The sequence below is a fragment of the Lactuca virosa genome, chromosome 5 (genome assembly GCF_052849685.1).
Source record: "Lactuca virosa cultivar CGN04683 chromosome 5, Lactuca_virosa_CGN04683_v6, whole genome shotgun sequence".
Classification (NCBI taxonomy): Eukaryota; Viridiplantae; Streptophyta; class Magnoliopsida; order Asterales; family Asteraceae; genus Lactuca; species Lactuca virosa.
Genome location: NC_136430.1, coordinates 186,744,774 through 186,764,156, shown reverse-complemented (window position 1 = coordinate 186,764,156; position 19,383 = coordinate 186,744,774). Strand labels below are relative to the sequence as shown.

Sequence of the window (19,383 nt, the reverse complement as noted above, 5' to 3'; positions counted from 1 at the left end):
TACTTCCATGGTAATTCTACTATAATTTACTATGCATGACAAGATATACATATTTTTTTAGCTCAAAGAAAAAAAAGATATTAATGAGTATGATGAGAAGGTTATTGAAAGGAGAATCAACAAATTCTCCGGTTTTCGAGTATACCAAATTTATGAAAGAAGATATGAACTGACTAACCAAATGAAAAATGGTATAGTCAACTTGGAATCTCGTTGCTGCACATATGGGAAATGGAAATTATCTAGTATACCTTACTCTCATGCTATGGCGGTATTCAAAGAACTGAGATATCAACATTATATTCAATGGGTGTTACCGTACTTCACACTTGAAACATATCGATCAACATATATATAGGTTGTGTTTCCTGTGCCAGTTCTAGCTGAATACCAACAACCGGATGAAGTCATGGTTGTATTACCACCATTCATGGACAAACGACAAGCTGGACGAACAACAAACCATAATCGTATCACATCCCAAGGTGAATGTCCGAATCAGAAAAATGCAGTTGTTGCCTAAGGATCAGTCACACAAGCAGAAACTGTCACGCTCAGTTCCTGTAGATTCAATAAAAACTGAATCTTCAAGTAGGACTAAATAAAGTTTCAAAAGTAAAGGTAAGTTTAATAGAAGATCTAATGTCAAAACTAGTAAAAAAAACTAGTCAAGAGTATGATACTGCTGATCTAAATTACCCGTAGTAATGTTTGTACCAAATTAAAATATTATAGAAATTCTTCTTCGGTCACATAAACTTGTTTTTTCTACATCATGATAAGCAAATGTCACAAAATCACCATAATTCAAATATCAGGGTAATCTGCAACATTTATCCATGGTGAATTCTTAGTCCACCACAAAGTAGCACACTCCTGCGGAGTAGACTGCAACAACTTGTTGGGGGGACGTTACATAAAAGAATATATATAAAGGTTAATGTTATGTTATTTTATCATATCAAGTTATAGGTTATAAGTTAAACTCTCTCTCTCTCTCTCTCTCTCTCTCTCTCTCTCTCTCTCTCTCCACCCGACAATATATTGCCATATTTAGTCTCTATCTATATTTTTTTTGTTTTCACACTTTCTCCACATGAGTTTTGTATATTTCCAGGTTTACTCCTTTCACTTTCGAAGTTACGTAATTTTGGCCCACTTGGGTCCCCCACGAAGCGGAGATTAGGCAGTTTCTAGTAGGGGTGTGCAATAAACTGCACAAACCGCCTGCACTAAACCACACCGCATAACGCGGTTTAAAACACTCGCGGTGCGGTTTACGGTTTGTATTTTTGTTAAACCGAATTATGCGGTGCGGTTTGTATTTTTGTTAAACCGAATTATGCGGTGCGTTTTGCGGTTTATGATTACAAAATTGCGGTTTAAACCGTACCGCATTGATAAAATCAATTAATGATTATATATATATATATATATATATATATATATATATATATATATATATATATATATATATATATATATATAGGTTTAGGTTCTATGGAAAACAAAAAACCCTAAAAAAACCCTAAAAATCATTAAAATGCATAAAAAAATACTTAGAGATCACAAAACTTTTTTTTGAATTTTTTTATCAAAAAATCGCAACTTTTAGGTCAAAATCGCTGAAAAAAAAATTTTGAAATTTTTTTTTCCAAAAAAAGAAAAAATTGATTTTTTATTTTTTTTCAGCGAAATTGTAAAAAATGCTGCGATTTTTTGATAAAATAATTCAAAAAAAAGTTTTGTGATGTCTTGGTATTTTTTTTATGCATTTTTATAATTTTTTAGGGTTTTTTTGTTTTTCAAAGAACCCTTCCCTATATATATATATATATATATATATATATATATATATATATATATATATATATATAAATTATTGTGTGGTGGTAGGAACCAATCGGAATTTAGCAAAATTTAAATCATTAATTAAATTAATAAGAATAGATTAGTAATATTACATATATATTTAATAAATACCAAAATTAAATCCAATCATAATCGGTTTGTTATTTACCTATTCAAATAGAACCATCGTTAACAAACCAGGAACGCCATCTCTTTCCTGCAATTTAGTCGCCGCCACCATCACCGACAAAGGGCACCTTCAGCTGTCGAACAGGAGGTTGGGAACCAACTCAGGTTTCGTCTGATATTTAATTGATATTTTCCTTGTTATAATCGCATCACCATCTAAGCAATTGATAGAAAACCCAATTTTCTGCAATACCTACTGTTAAGGTTTGTTCAATTTTCAATACACTTTTTTTATTCCAAAATAAACGAGATATAGCCCAATATCCAAGTTGTAAGAGACTTCACTATAATTTTGACTTATAATTTACAATGAATCACTTTGAATATGTTATACGAACACACATCTTGTTGTATTATATGGGAAATTTCTTGTTTTATTTAATTAGATTTTTTATTTGTGGTGGACCTTAGCATTAATTGAAATTGAAAGAATGTGATTCATATATGTTTTTTGAAGCAGTCGACGATTTGTCTGAGTTCTTTTAATTATTTATTTGTGTCTTTTTTTCTTTCTTCGCAGGGATGTTACTGTGACTAGGGTGAAGAAAAAGATTGGTCCTGGTCTAACACAATTTGACCAAAAACGAGGAAGCTGAAAGCATTAAATGGATTATTTTTTGTCAAATATCTATAAATATACCATTATATATTTATTTTATTTTGCTTTTGTGTAGGGTCTAGAAAGTGAAAAACTTGCTGCCACTTCAAAACAAAAAGAAAAATGCATTGAAAACTATAGGATATTTTAGCATAATGTATCTTTTAGAATGTATAAAAAGCTTAATAGTAATAATATTCTCTCACAATAAATATCATTTTTGTTAGATTTTGATTTTTTTCCCTTTGTTTATAGTTATATTCTTTAAGAATTAACAATTAACGTAATTAGTGATTCTTAAAGAATATGATCTGCTTCATATAAATGTGTATTTTTTAAAAATCGTTAGTTTTGATAATATATGTTGTAGAATTCTTTAAGCATGTTAAATCTTAAAAATACCTTGAATGAAACTACTATTCTATAAGAATAAAATCAAGAAAATCTTGTTTATGGCTGACAGAATAAAATTTATTATGGATAAATATTATGTTATAATTAAAAATCTATTATGGATAAATATTATGGATAAATATTTGTCAATCTCACAAAATAAAATCTATTATGGATAAATATTATGTTATAATTGAAAATGAATTAGTTTAAAAAATCAGAATTTAAAATTATAGAATCAATTATCCCTTAAAATTCGAATTTTCCTTATTTTAACATAATTTAAATGACTAAAATACCCTTATAATGAAATTTGTGTGATTATATGGTACATGTTATTCCATTGTAATATCATAGACCCTCAAATCTTCATTCTATTCATTCATTGGTCCAGAATCGTCCTTACGATCACACAATAGATGTCATCCATATTATAACCTAACCCTATATATATATATATATATATATATATATATATATATATATATATATATATATATATATATATATATATATATATATATATATATATATATATATATATATATATATATATGGGTTAGGGAATATGTAGTTGTTGGGTATTTAATTTTAGGTGTGGTGCCTCTAACACTACGTTGTTTTGGAGGAAAATTAATTAACTGCGTTTTCTGTATTGCACGACTCAAATAGTCGTTCCATTCACATCGGTATCCAAGATTTTTAGTTCTCTTCCCTCTTCCTCGAATGTTGGTTTTCTTCCTTCCCCATCGGTGTGTGTTTTTCCGTCTTCTCCTCTATCTCTCTTAATCTGGTGTATAGATTGTTGTTATATGTTCGATTACGTTAATCTTCTATTCGATTTAACTTTATTGTTTTCGGATTTTGCCCTTAGTTGGTTCCTGTTTTAGTGGAGGTCGAGTGTTGTTCAAACTTCACTCTAGTCCCATTGATCAATACCTATCTCGACATATGAAGTACTTGATTTCAGATTGATTATTTATAAGGGTTTTGTTTCTTTCTTGAGTTGGGTGCTGGAGGTGTCTGGTTCGTATCGTGGTTCATAATTGGCTTAAACTAGCATTAACTCAACCATAGAAGTTCTACAGATCTCTAATTGGTGTTATTTTTGATACTTTCGTCCAGGATTAAGCATTCCTGAGTTGAAGCCGGAAAAAAAAAAGATTACTTTTTTTTGCATTCTAGAGGATACATGGTGTTTTAGATCCTGGAGTATTTTTGTTCAATTCAAATAAAGGCCTCAACTGTATAGCAATATCATGGAAGGATTAGGCATCCCATTTACAGAAAATTGCATAATTTCGAAAATTCAAGCCAAGTGGTCTTAAATAGGTTTGCTTCCACCATGCTTCAGAGTGCAATTGAAGAATTCAAACTTTATTCCAGCCCTTCTGGTGTTTCAGATGCAAATGCATAGTGCTCCATTTCAATGCCTTGATTCATCATGCTATGTAGATTCTTTAGATTTCATTTGGTGATTTTTGTTGTTATTATCTTATAGCATTCAGGGTGCTTTTGCAAATGTATAGAATCAAATGTATACAATATTATATGGTTTTTTAGTTTTACTTTTGAGGTCAACTTGTTCAGTTCCAGCAAATAAGTAAAAGAATTAAAATGATCATGAAAATTGATTTTTTTTTACAGCAAAATTCAATTTAGTCTTATTGATTATATGATGAAAGAATTCCTATATAAAAACAATGGGTGCTTTTGTTGCAAAATGGGATATTTAATTAATAAAATTCTAGAATCACCGTTAAGATGTTATTTTTGGGTATAAGTGTCAAGTACAATGCCTAGATAAGAAAACAAAAATAATAGGGCAATGCTATAACATAATAAAATGAAAGATAATGCTTGTTTTTAATGGTTTAATGAATGTTCAAGTCCGTTAAAAATGTATCAGGTATGGTAAAACACGAATTGGGCTAAATATCAATGTACTTACAAAATGTAGGAATTGGGTTAATTAGTATTTTAGTTATGTTAAATGTATCATGTCTACACAAAATGGGTTCATTAGTTTCCTTAATTTAACATGTTTCCTATTGGGCTAAACATTTTGGAGTAATTTAACAGGTCTACACAAAATGGGTTCATTCATTTCAAGAAAATTTCTTGTCATGTAATTTGATCAGGGGCTATGAGCTGATTCATTCCACATTTCCACTACTAAATTAATAAGAAATAAAACTGGAAGTACTGTTTGCACGCACATACCATAAGAAACAAAACTGGATTTTCAAATGCATTCGGTTTTTTCTGAATAACTTCATCTTCTAAAAACTTTACTAATAAATTATTGAGTTTTGTTATTTTTGAAGGGGAATTTTTTGCATGTTCGATTGCTTTAGTACTGTTTGCATGCACATACCATAGGATTAAGGCACTGACTTCCTTTTCATTGTTCGTTTCGTTCAATCCAATGCTATGAGTATCCACCTTGAATCTAGCATCAAGTGTCCACCTAGGCAAAATATAATGATTCGGAAGGGTTTGAACATGTCTCTTCTTGATCACATATAAACAATGCTTGCATAATATGCCGTATGTTTCAAATTTTGCACAGGAACATGTGACATCCACTTTATCTTTGAGACGAAAGATGACAACTCTCCAGTGCGTTTTATCAACATCTAGCTGCCCAACCCGGTATTTGATTTCTTCTGTACATTTGCTTATTGTCTCGTGAGTTAGATTGCTAGTAGCTTGTATCCACTCTTTTTGAAAAATCTCAAAAATCTTTCTGGTACAACATCCACCTGCTTTTGCTTCTATCGGATGAATTGACAAAAGAACTGCCTTTGAGTTCATAGTCTTGAAGTCTTCATCTTCTTCAACGGCTCTTCGAGACTCAACTGCTTTATCATACTGAACTACGAATTCATTCAACATAGTCTTGGAATTAACAAATTCATCAAAAAAAGAATGAATGCTCTCGCTTCGTCCGCTTGTTGTCATGCCAGCAAAAAAAACATCCTTCAAGTAGGCTTAACCCAATGATTCTGTTGGTTATACATCTCGGTGATCCAACGATTATTTTCAAGGTTATATTTACCACACATAACTTCCCACTCCGCTTCAAATTCTTCAATTGAATAACTCCTTACCCATTGTCTGTAAGATTCTTTGAAATCACTATAACGGGCTTCGAGGGGTCGAAGATGTTCCAACTCATGTTTCTTAATATGCCATGCACAGTAGCGATGTGTAGTGTTTGGAAACACTTTTTTTATTGCATTACCGATAGCCTTATCTTGATCGGTTATAATTGCAGATGGGTACTTGTTGAACATGCACTTTAAGAAATGCTCAAATAACCACTGGAAAGTTTCTTCTTTTTCATTTTCTAGCAATGCACCACCAAATAATATGGATTGACCATGATGGTTAACCCCCAACAAAAGGAGAAAACGACATCTTAAACTTGTTTGTCATGTAAGTAACATCAAACACAACAACATCTCCAAATTTAACGTAAGCATCCCTTGACCTTCCATCAGCCCAATAAACATTTCTAGGTGACCCATCCTCAAATAAATCCACAACAAAATATCGGTTAAGATCAATTAATGTTTTATCTTGGAAATGTTTGATAAGTCCATAAAACTCCTTACCTTTGTATTGTTTTCGTTGCTCGGATAAGATATCAACACATTGTTTTGAAGTAACATTAGCTTCACATGGAGTTTTCATTGCATTTACAGCCTTTTTAATTTGAGAAGGCTTCAACCCTGATTGACTAAGCTCCACCATAAGAGATTTACAAGCCATTGAGCGGTGACACTTCCCATGAGAGCGATGTTTCATTACTTTGGTCGGTATAAGGCCTTGTTTGTTTTGCCTCTTACCAAGTCCAGTAAGAGGTAAGGCCTGAATGGGTCCGGGTCAGACCGTTTGTTTTGTAAGAATTTCATCCCTTACTCGGTCCCTCCTACTGGGTAAGCAAAAAATATAGCTGACCGATGAAAATAAAATCATTTGCCCTTTGTGCCCCAAGTTCACGCCTCTTTTTTTTCATCTCCCGCTTCCAACGTCCCCATCTACTTCATCCTCCGGTCAATCCTCCCGTTCCTGCTTCCTCCACCGAACGCCAACGTCCGACGACTTCAACTGCCAATGTCCGTCGACTTCCATTGCCGGCGTAGGTAGCAGCGCCGTCGATCAGAGTAGTTTCGCCGACCACAACCGCTCCGTCGACCACAACAGAGTTGCAGACCATCGACTTCCTCCGCCACTCCTATTCCAGGTCCGAATAACTGCCTCCTGCTGCTTCATCCCCGACGATGTTACTCAGCACTATTACTTCATCCTCCGGCCGCCGATTACCAGAATCTTTGCTTCCAAACAAAACTTGAATTCCTCCTATCTTGTTCCAGTGATTTAGGTTAGATCTAAATTGTTTATTTTTTTTGTGTTTGATATATTTGTTTCTATATGTTCAGTACTATGTTAGGGATTCAATTACAATTTCTACCAACTATGGCGATGTTGTGCTTAGCTTTGTTGAATGGATTTTGATTTTTGTGTTTTTAAAGCTGTGTGAATGAACTGATTAGTGTTATTCTTATGCCTCGAGATTTCTTATGCCTCGATTACATTATCAAATACTTGTTTTGGAAGGAAAATTATTCTTATAACTTGAAGTGTGTAGTATAGTGTCATATTGCTCGTACACCCAGGATAATTATCTCATTGTTTCATGTGAGTTATTAATGCTTGTTTGAACATTTGACTTTAATACAAATGGTATGGTTAATTCTATTGTAAATGTATTGATTTAAGGAAATTGGATTTTTCTTTGAACTTGTAGTATTCATTGGTTGCAATCGTGGCAGGTGCTCAGGTGCAATCTACCAGCTTTTCTTTACAAATGGAGTTTAGCATACATGGAATCTTGATTGCTTGAAATATGATCTAAAAATGTGGTGTATTGATCATGTCATGTAGTAATTTAAATGGAGTTTGAGAATTCATGGAATTCTTTATGATTGTGTTTCATCATTATAATTATTGTTGTTTATAGACTCTATAATTATTGTTGTTTAATTTAGATTATGTGTGATATTCTGTTTAATTATTCATCAATTTTATCTAGATATTTGACTAAACAAATAGATACATTTTATTCGCCACAAAACATAAAATAAGGGTAAAATGGTCATTTTCAGCATTCATCACAGCCAGTCAGATACGTAATCAAACAACCAGGTTTTAGTCAGAGATAGATGCAGTCAGAGCTTCAGACCCAATCAGGCCCTGACTCAGTCAGATCTTACTCTGTCAACAACTATCAAACAGCCCCTAAGACTTAACTCATGATTATGTGTATCATTAAAAATATTCACAAACCATTTCGCATCTTTTCTTTTTGAAATCCGCAACATCGCTTCACATCCGGTCCTTAAATCTCTACGACGTTTCTTTGCATTCCCACATACACTATCAGCCTTCAAACGTTTAAACCCTTGTTTGTTGCACACATACATCTTACGATAAACCTCCTTTGTTGTCTTGTTTTTATAATTCCAATGAATACGTATGTCAAATCCATGTAAAAAGGCATAGCGGTTATAAAAAGTATATGCATCATGGCGTGTATTGAATACCTTTCCCATGATACGTGTATCATTACTTTCATCGGCATCCACATCACTTATTTTCTCACTTTCAGATAATGATACCAAATGACTATGCATGCCAATATCTTCAGTTATATGCGTTTCATAAGATTGGGCATCTTCTTGGTTTTCTAAATTAACAATGGTTTGCATGTTCTATGCCTACAAACAAACAAATACTATTTTTTAATGCAAAACATATTATATGTAATATTAAAACCCTCTAGTGAGGCGCTAGAGGGGAAACAAAAGTTACCAGATACAAAATCGAATAAAAAAAACACCAAATACATGAGGTTTTAAAAAAAACACCAGGTCCCAGCAAGGTCCTAGCAACAGAGCAATACGTGACATTAAAAGGATTGAAATTAATTTACCTGGGAACTCATCTCGGATAGTTCACTGAATTAGAATGTTTTCTCGAGAAGTACAGCAGCAAAATCTTAATAATTTTGTATATTCAATCCTACAACACCAACAAATAATATAGATTAATATATGTTGAAAAAAAATTAAAACTTCAAAATTGAACATGGAAGGAACTAGTTGATCGTGGTGCACACTTAAAAATTATGGCAAATAAGAAAACTTCAAATCCACATTAAATACAAGATAAAGTGGATGTAAGAAACCTACGATTACATAAAAAATAAATTGATATGGTTGTGCTCATTGATCAAGGAGTATAAGGGTTGTGATAAGGAGTAAAAATAAAAAATATGAGAAAAGGAACAGTGGAGAAGACGGCTTCGTACATACCAGGTCAAGCAATTTTTAACTCTTTTCCCCCAAAGCGACGAAGATAATTAGAGAAGTCAGAGTGAAAGAAAAAAGGAAGCGTATCGATATCTCTGTATCACATAAACATGGAAAACATTTAGAATAATTCTAAGTAACTAGAATAAAATGGCCTGATTTTTCACAAAACGATGCCGTTTTTAAAGAGTTCTATAGAGAAGTCAGAGTGAAAGAAAAAAGGAAGCGTATCGATATCTCTGTATCACATAAACATGGAAAACATTTAGAATAATTCTAAGTAACTAGAATAAAGTGGCCTGATTTTTCACAAAACGATGCCGTTTTTAAAGAGTTCTACACCCAAGATTAGTTACCTAACAACCACATATTCACTTTTCCTATATATATATATATATATATATATATATATATATATATATATATATATATATATATATATATATATATATTCGAAAATATTTTGATAGGTGCTAAATTAGTGATATTATCTTAAGTTTTTGAAATGCAAACTTAATTACTCCAAAATTTAATGCAAAATTTAATAGAGGGACCATATTTTTTTGTCTCAAATTCATTTTCAACTAACATTCAGTGACCATTATTTTATGGTCATTATGTTTTCTTAACTTATGTATATTCATTAACTATATAAGTAGTTAATGACCACAATTCTATGACCATCAAATTTTTTAATGATCACTTAGTGAGCCGTTAGTGACGAAAATGATAGTATTGTCATTAAATTTAAAGTAAATAATTAGTTAAACCGCAAAACCGCATGTGAACCGCATAAACCGCCCGCACCAAGCTGCACCACATAATGTGGTTATGAACGTTCGCGATGCGGTTTGCAGTTTCTAAATAACTTAAACCGCATATGCGGTGCAGTTTGCGGTTTTGGCTCTAAACCGCACCAAACCGCACCGCGCACACCCCTAGTTTCTAGTATATATTAAAACAAATTGGCTTAACAAGAGTAATGTCTAATATTAATGAACTTCAAACTTTTACTGCCACATTTTAATCACTTTCATTTGTAGCCCCATAAATATTTTTAGTTTTAAAGTTTTCCACAAAGCTTTTGAATTTTAACATATTTATTCTCTGTAAGTTTGTAATGTATACAAAAGGTCCTTATAAAGTTATTTCTTTTACAAAAACAAGATATGTTTAATAATTCGTAAGTTGACATGTTTGACCCTTATAGAGAAAATAAATTAAAAAAATTATCTCCGTAATTTACATAAAACATCTTTGTGTATTTTCTTTTTATAGAAATGGTTCATGTGTTTAAAAAATTAACAAAAGTCCCTACCTAACGGAAAATGTGAAGATTACACCTCCCGCAACATAATGTCATCTTTTGTCCTTATACTTTTTTGGTTTCACGCTTTCACCACATGAATTTTGTATATTTACATGTTTGCTCCCTATACTTTCATATTTACATGTTTCTGTAATTTTAATACATTGATTATAATAGATATATAGATAAAGATGTTTTTTTCCTATTATTTACATTTTTCATATGGCTATCACTTAACTTTTACTATATAATTAATTTATCAACTACAACTAGTTATAAAGAAAAATCATATTTTCAGCTAATCCACACAACCAAAACCTCTCTCTCTCTCTCTCTCTCTCTCTCTCTCTCTCTCTCTCTCTCTCTCTCTCTCTCTCTCTCTCTCTCTCTCTCTCTCTCTCTCTCAACATTCACGTTTTCTAGACTCGAATACATCAATACACATACACATTTATATTCTTTACACATTTATATTCTTGACACAAAAATTCTAATAATTTCAATCTAAATAATCCAATCAAATATCATAAACACAATTCTATTCCCAAAAACATCCATTATACCCATGCCCTTAACAATTCAACAAAATGCCTATTCGATCGTAAAGAGATGTTTTCAAGATAGGTTTGATCATTTGTATAGATACCATTATTACTATTATTAATATCATTTACTTGTTTTAATATTGTTCGTGATCAATAAATTTCATCCATAAATTTCATAACTTTCATCCCGACATCCCAAAATATTGCTCATGATCCATAAATTTCGGTATTGAGTATTAATACATGGTGTCATCATTTCATAACCAAAAACCCAACAAACCCTAATCTCTCATCATAAAGAATAAATACAACACTGCAAATTAAAAATAAAATAAAAAATACAAAAGTCCAAGATACCAACTTCCTATCACAAATATTGAAACAAAATAAAAACATTGCATAATTAAACCCGAAAATGGGAACAAGAAATCCCTCATAATTTGACCTAAATAAAGATGGACATATCCGGCTATCCGTCAAAACTTTGACCATCTAGACCCGTTTAGAATATATAATTAGTGACAATGATTGGTTGGTCGTATATAATTAAAGGTATTGCGATTGTATTCTCTCCCTGTTTTGTTCCCACCAAGTTTTTGCATGCACTTCCCCAAACTTTTCACGACTGCATAAGACAAAAAAATGATTTTTTTTTATATAAAAAATTAAAGTTCATATTATAATTGAAAGAAATGAAAATACGATGTTATAATCAGTTACCTGAATCTGACACGTCGTAATTCTCTAGTGCCATCTGTCAACTGTCTGATAGTAATATAAACACCGGGCTCGTCTTGCTCAACCCATTCAGACTCTGTATCACTTGCATTGCTAATAGAAATCGAAGCCTCATCTCTTGAAGATGTTGTTGTCCTTGATGCCTCCATGGACGACATCTCACCCTTGGACCCACCTGCCACGTAGGCACTGGGGCCCACATTGTAGTGGTGGGCCCCACCTTGGTCTGGGGGTTTGTAGTAGTTTCTGTTGTTCCAATCTTTGTTGATTGATGGTGTCATCATTGGACTCTCCCTTGCGGATCCAAGTCGTGAGTAGGAAGAATCTCTCTGTATAATTTTTTTAGATATTTAATTTATTTGTTTATTTTTTATAAATAAATAAATGAAAATACAGTATTATTATTACCCCATCTTCAGATTGGGAGGGTGTATTTAAAGCTTGGCAGTTGAATCTTTGGACATTGTAAAGTTCCATTATTCTGTCATAATTCTCACCCCACCACCTCTGAGCTTGCCATTTGTTGAACATCTCCCGGCTTTCATAAATTTAAAAAAATTAAGAAATGTCAGAATTTTTTTATAAAAAAGTTAACTGGATGTAAATTCAGATTATGAAAAACTAACAACAGGTCTTCTCATTTTGGGTTAAATTAAAGAAATAACAACGTGCTTTCATTTATTTGTGTATTATAGCATCCCATGTTCATTGTTTTCCATTACACCATTGTACTTTCAATTTTTTTTTCTTATTAATACATTGAAATTTTGGGACAACTGAATAAAAGGTTTTGTAAAAAACGTAAAGTTAGGAATAAAGTCTTACTTGAAACGAATTCGTTTAAGGTCATTGCCACCATTAGGCAAGGAAACGAATGTGATTTGGACACCTGGCTCAACCTTAGCCATCCATTCTTTAGGTTCATCTTCATCTTCCAAAACCAAATGACCAGATTGTCTTGGAGGTTCAAATCCTGCATTTGTTTGATGTGAATCATTGTTGCTAGTGAAATCCCATGCAGGAGTACTAGAACTAGTGCTTCCTGATTGCATATATGGGTAGTGGGCCCCCCCTTCAGATATAGTCTCAAAATCTGGGTAAGCTCTATGTGGTGGTGGTTTCTTGTAGCTGCTAGGTCCTATTGGTGGTTTTCCCTTTGAAGTTCCAGACACTTTTAATGCATCCTTTATCTGTATATCATAACACAATCATCAGAAAAATAAAACTTGAATTTCTTATACCGTGTTTGGCATGTATTGGACTGGAGTACTGCGTTTGACATTTATTGGACTGGAGTCTGGACTTTGTACTGCATTTGACATGCATTGGATTGGAGTCAGTCTGGATTGCGTTTGTCGAGTATTGGGAATACACTGGAATCTGGATTTTGTACTGTGTTTGGCGTGTATTGGACTGGAGTCTGGACTTTGTGCTGCGTTTGGCGTGTATTGGACTGGATTGATGTCGATAGGAGAAAAATAATATTTTTTGTAACGCCAAAAAAGGTGGAAAACGATGGGACGGGAGTTGCTGTAGATCTTATATTTGTGGAAAAGACGAAAATGACCTCCTCGTCATCGTTATTATCAAATTAAAAAGTTTGTAATGTAAAGTAACTATTTTTCATTTAGGTTTGGTTTGTGAGATCTATCTTAAAAGAAGAAGTGATAAAAAGCAAAAAGTAAAGATCCACGTTCACAAAATAAGTTGTGGAACAATTGGTTTGAAGGGCTCACTTTTGTATTTCTTCTTTTAATGACTTATCTAAAGCATAGTAATACAATAATCTCACTTTGAAAAGTATAATATTTGCTGGAATAAAGGGTCTAATCATTACTATGGAGTTCAAATTAAAGAAAGTTTTGATTTTATTCTACAAAACTTAATCTAGTTAGTCACATGTCTTTTTCTTAACGTATACTACAAGTTCTTTGATGTAACACAAAATCATGTAATTAAGCCAACATAAGTGACATCCGATAAAACATGACAGTCTTTAACTGTGTTTGAGATGCATTGAACAAATGTTAGATCCTTAGTCAATCATCGGTTGTATAAAAGACGTAAATGTCCATCTTATCGTCTGTCATCTGGAAAACTAAGACAGTCCGATCTAGTTCAGTCCAATCTCATCTCATATAACAACACAAGCTAAAAGTTTTCTCATGGTAAATCAAATATGAATAAAGCTTTACTAAAGTTTTATTTAGGAAACTAAAGGCTAAAACCTTGATAAAACTTTTAAATAATTTCTTTGTATTTTATCATTAGTAATTTGAATTATGAGGGGTCAGAGTGAAATAGACAAATATTCAATGAGGGTCCCACTATAGGACACTCGTGTGTCCCTTTTCCCAACATGGGCGTCCTGTCTTTTCCTCAAGATATACTATACTTCCTCCCTCCCACACATCCACTTTTTGCATGGTGTGATTGGAATATAATTTTTTAACCATCATTTACTCTACCCATATCTGATCCAAATACTTATTATTATTATTTATATTTTTCTAAGAAAGTTTTTTGAAATCTTTATATTTTCATTTTTTTTGTTTAGAAGCCATTAAAAAACCTTCTTTTTATTGAAAAACTACTAATAATTTGTATCTTATTTAATCTATTATATACATGTCAAATTATTATAAGCGTTTGTAACCTCTAACTGATTTTAGTTTTTTATGTTGAAAATTTAAGTTTTTTCCGAAATTTGACGTTGTTTTTATTTAGTTTTTTATAAAAACAAAATAATAGAAATATCATTATTTTTCTTTGTATTTGAAAAAAAAATTAAGTCTAAAAGCAAAAACCCATTGTGTCCCCACCCCAGATCTACCCCAACCTAGAGACTAGAGTCTCTCTCCCCCAAGCTGAATGAATCTTATTTAGTCATTGCTTAACTGCACTTTTTTCATATTTGCGATTCTTTTTATATCTTTTTTCATTAAAAGAAATCAAAGAATCTAAAATCATATATAAAAGTACATAAACTGTACGGATAACCAAAGATTTTGGTTGTTTTAGTAAGCAAATGATGATGGGAATCAAGTTACAAGATTGTGTCTAATCTTTTCTAACCAAAAGAGTGAACTTTGCATTTCTCAATTTAAATTTAAAACTTATTTTAAAGTAAATTTAAAATACTTTAATTGTAAAAACTGTCTATTAGCCTGTGGTGCAGATTTTATCAAGAGGTCAAAGCATCGTAAATCTGTATACAATGACCAAATTTAATGCATCCGCTAGTAGTTACACTATTAATAACAGTTATTTTTTTATTTTATTTTTTTAAGAAAAGAAAAGTCATATTCGACAAATGAAATATCAGAAAAGAAAACAACCCACCAACTTTCTTGAGCAGTTCACACATTTATTTAATCGTGTCAATTTTGGGTATTCGAATTAATAATTGTACTTAATGTAACATTTATTTTTAACTAAATATAGCAAACCTAAACTAGAGTGGCAGTTTTTTTTTTTTTATATATATATAATTTTTTTTAGAATTAAACATTTCTGAACAGATCCCTATATTCTAAAAGACTTTCGCATTGAGAACGAAAAAAGTTTGTGGTCCTACTTCTAATTATAGACTAGACATGACAATAGCTTTCTTCTAAGAAACAACAGTTTAGTTAAATTAGAACCAGAATAATCCCAAATGGTAACGTTTTATTTTATGGATTAAACATAAGCCCACATCACATGAAAACCTTCTTTAGTGTCAGATTTTTCATTCGACATTTTGAATTCAAAAGCTTCTAATGCCACTACGGAAAATTAAATTAAAATTTTGTCATATGGGACATGTCTCTTTGTTGGATAACGTTTTGTACGATAAGTTTTATAATAACAAATGATCAAAAGGATATATTCTTCTTTTTACATATATTCTTCTTTTTACATATAAAAAATATCGATAATGAAACTTCGGGTGTTGTGTTGGAGTCTTTATGCGAAAGGTTTAATATTGTATATCTTAAGTCTTCACTGCACTAGGCTTCGTAGTTGTTTGTTATTAGTTTGATAGACTGTCTTAGCTTATGTGTTGCGACCTGATTGTTATTAGTTTGATAGGCTGTCTTAGCTTATGTGTCGCGACCTGATTGGTCATTTTTTGCTACCATTTGTAATTGAGCTTCTTGCTTGAAAAACCATATCATATTTACTTGTTTGTGTTCATTCAATTTTTTGGAAACAAACAGAACTTGAAAACTTTCAAATTTTTATAAAGAATACTAAGAAAGAAAATTCAAAAACTATAGCATAAAATATAAATATCCCACCTACAAATACAAGTATAGATAAATAAATAAATTTTTTAAAGTGGTGCCAAATGCCAATAAATGTCATAAGCATGGTCTGTTGAAAGATTTTGTTTTGTATGACAAAAACGGGAAAAGATACAATAAAGAAGAATCGCAAGCAGAAAAAAGCAAAGAGACTACTGCTAGTAATAGGCAAATTAGCCACACATAGAATGAGGACAATTCTTTTAATATTTACATGCAAATAGTGTGTAGCGTAAGATAGATATAAGTAGGGAAGGGAAGCTAACCTGCGCCGTCAGGCTTTTGACGGCTTCTTTTCCACTAGGAGTCCCACGCGCTCCCACTTCTTCTCCACCATCTTCGATCTGTTGCTTCGAACACGTTATACACGTCAGCATTCTCTCCCCTGTTTTTTTTTTTTTTTTTTTAATTACCCTTTTTCACCTTCTATTCTATCCTTCTTTGTATATTTTTTTAACCACTGCATAACAAAAATATAAATAAATCAACTTTAGCACCTTTGGAGGCGAATAAACATCAAAATGGTTATTGTTGACAATATATCATAATATGGTTTCCATAAAACGAATTAAATATCACAAAAAGAATTAAATGTTGAATATTTTGTAATTTCAAATGGCTGATATAGTTAAGTGTTATATCTAAAAAAGATTGTTTCCATAATTTCAAGAAAGTCAATAGTTTTTAGGGCTAAAGGTTAAATACAATAAACAAAACATGGATTTTTATGTTATTTTAGTACTAAAACATTTTAAATATTAATTTTTTTTATTATAATATTACATTTTGGAGATATATGGAATCATAGAAATATTGTGCGAATACAAAATAATACTATTACTATAATTACTTAATTAGGTAGACTTTTTTATAATATAATATCTTTAGAGTTAAAATAAATCGAAAAAACAATATTATAATTTAATAAAGTTTTCAAAATATATTGATCTTAATAAAGAATTCAAAATGTATTATTATTAAAAAAAAAATTCTACCTTTTTGCATTTAACTCTACATTTTTATATTATTTTGACATATGATATTAAAATATTATGATAATAGTAACATTATTGCATCATCCTAGACCATAGAATGTTCATTGGGCCCACATGATTCCCGAAATTGAGCAATATTATATGGCTTAAGAACACAACCACCAAACTTTTATCTTGAAAAAGAAAAGAGAGAACAAATCTTATTGTTGTGATTTCAAGTATATTACATTTAATCACGCATGTACAATTTGAATGTGACATCAAATGTTCTTTTTTGAAAAGGGACAGAATATATTTTAAAGGTATACGATTTGGTACGAATTGGACAAAAATAAAAACCATAGTTGTAATGGATATAACCAATTATCTATGGACCACAAACTTTGGTTAGAAACAAGAACTATATAAAAGATAAATAATTGAACAAGATGATAATAACAGTTTCTTTTCATAGTACAAATGACAATAAAGGGCATTACATTGCGTATTGGTGAAAAGGAAAAATAACGTCAACAGAAAGAATGAAAATCAAATTTTGTCATCACAAAATGTAGCATCATAATTGTTTGCTTAAATGAAAAAGAAAATTTGTGATGTTTTTGTCCGACAATATAAAAAATAATACTTCTTGAATAAATATTCATTGTTTCAAATTATTGAATGCAAGATTTTGTCAGTTTTGATGCTATTAAATAAAGTATATATTATTTTGTCAGCCGTTCGTAAGAATATTATTTTGTGTTTATCAAAGGAATGAAATGAGATCTTTAAAGTTAAGAATTGAAGATCGAGAAAACAAACAAAAAGAAATTTATCTAAATCAAACAGATTTATTTAGAATTAAATTAGATTGTTGTTTAAAAAAATTTAATAATATAGTATTTTATAGAGATAAAATAACACATACGTGGGAATTGGGATAAATAATAGATTTAATGGATTGATTACGTGGATGAGAAAAGGAAAAGAAAATTCCAAGACAACATTTTCTTGGGGCAAAGGAAAAGGAAGAAGAACAAATAAAGAGAAAGTGCAGAGAGCTCTCCGGGATCAGAAATTGCTTTGTTTTGCTTTACCCATTTTTAATAAAAATAAACGATTGCTCTACAGATGGAAAGAGACGTTTATACATATTCTTTGCAAAATCGTAATTGAATCAAATTAACATTTGCACCAGATTCTATGAAGTTGCAATAATTAATCCGACTGTATATTATATAACAAAAGATTTGATATTTTGTTATTAGTTATATAATCATCAGATTCTGAGCATCACCATCACTGATGACTGATGAGAGAGAAAACGAGAGGGACTGGAAATGGAATGATGATGATGATTTTCAAATTATTTCCGATTGTGTTGTTGGAAGAAAGAGTGGGAATCGTATGATCAATCGCTTTAAAAGTGTCGAATGCACTGAAAGTGTTTGATGAATTGACAAACAGACAAATCGAAAACAAAGTCATGCAAAAATTACCTCCGAAAACGACTGGCCTTGGCAGAGACAGACTCTGTTCTTGTCGCTATTTCCCCCCTTCTTCAATATTCGTTCGTATCTAAACTTATATGAACCTCAGCTTCTCCTGCAAATCCAAAAGTAACAACTGAATTCAAACTAAATCTGGCATAAAACTATCCAACTCTTCAAATAGAATGAAAATGCACAGCATCAATGACTGTTTGTGTTTCGATTTTGAGATAATTAATACACCAAAAAAAACAAAAAATTACCAAAATAAGAACGTTCTCAAAATTTGGCAAAATGCTGCAACAATCTCAGTTAGAAAAGAGTATTTTCTTTTTCTTCCAAATGACCGATGAACAATCGGAGACTCTTACTGATATTCCGGTGTATCTCCGATGATGATTAGGATTTGGGAGGTTGCGAGTGGTTGTACGTTAAGAATATGCACTTGAGAGAGAAACTAAAAATGGCTAAAGAGACAAGAAAAGAGAAACATCTCTCGTATTTATATAGGGGGTAAAAAATTAACGCCGTCTTCTCCGTTACTTTCTTAGCGGAAAACGTTTGTTCGACATTTACCATTTTTGGGAGAAAATAGAGATACCTCTCTTTACCATTAAGGAGTTACTT

The 19,383-nt window shown here is 31.4% G+C and overlaps 1 protein-coding gene, 2 long non-coding RNA genes and 1 pseudogene across 3 annotated transcripts; 2 read left to right on the top strand and 2 right to left on the bottom strand.

Annotated features, from left to right (window-relative positions):
- Window positions 1-3,647: 3,647 nt before the first annotated feature.
- On the top strand, window positions 3,648-4,611 carry LOC145116954 (uncharacterized). Its single transcript, XR_013712402.1, has 2 exons — window positions 3,648-4,057; window positions 4,157-4,611. It is a non-coding gene; the product is annotated as an uncharacterized LOC145116954 (long non-coding RNA).
- A 544-nt stretch (window positions 4,612-5,155) lies between these two features.
- LOC145112144 (protein FAR1-RELATED SEQUENCE 5-like) lies at window positions 5,156-8,808 on the bottom strand (annotated as a pseudogene).
- LOC145116827 (uncharacterized) lies at window positions 6,913-8,099 on the top strand. The gene is made up of 2 exons (XR_013712322.1): window positions 6,913-7,421; window positions 7,873-8,099. It is a non-coding gene; the product is annotated as an uncharacterized LOC145116827 (long non-coding RNA).
- A 2,667-nt stretch (window positions 8,809-11,475) lies between the features above and the next one.
- On the bottom strand, window positions 11,476-19,217 carry LOC145111213 (protein BREVIS RADIX-like). The gene is made up of 7 exons (XM_079047509.1): window positions 19,020-19,217; window positions 18,766-18,871; window positions 16,559-16,752; window positions 12,829-13,193; window positions 12,412-12,541; window positions 11,986-12,332; window positions 11,476-11,890 (listed from the first exon to the last, which is right to left on the bottom strand). The coding sequence occupies exons 3-7, from the start codon at window positions 16,667-16,669 to the stop codon at window positions 11,812-11,814; spliced, it is 1,032 nt and encodes a 343-aa protein (XP_078903635.1). The 5' UTR covers window positions 16,670-16,752; window positions 18,766-18,871; window positions 19,020-19,217; the 3' UTR covers window positions 11,476-11,811.
- Between the last annotated feature and the right edge of the window lie 166 nt (window positions 19,218-19,383).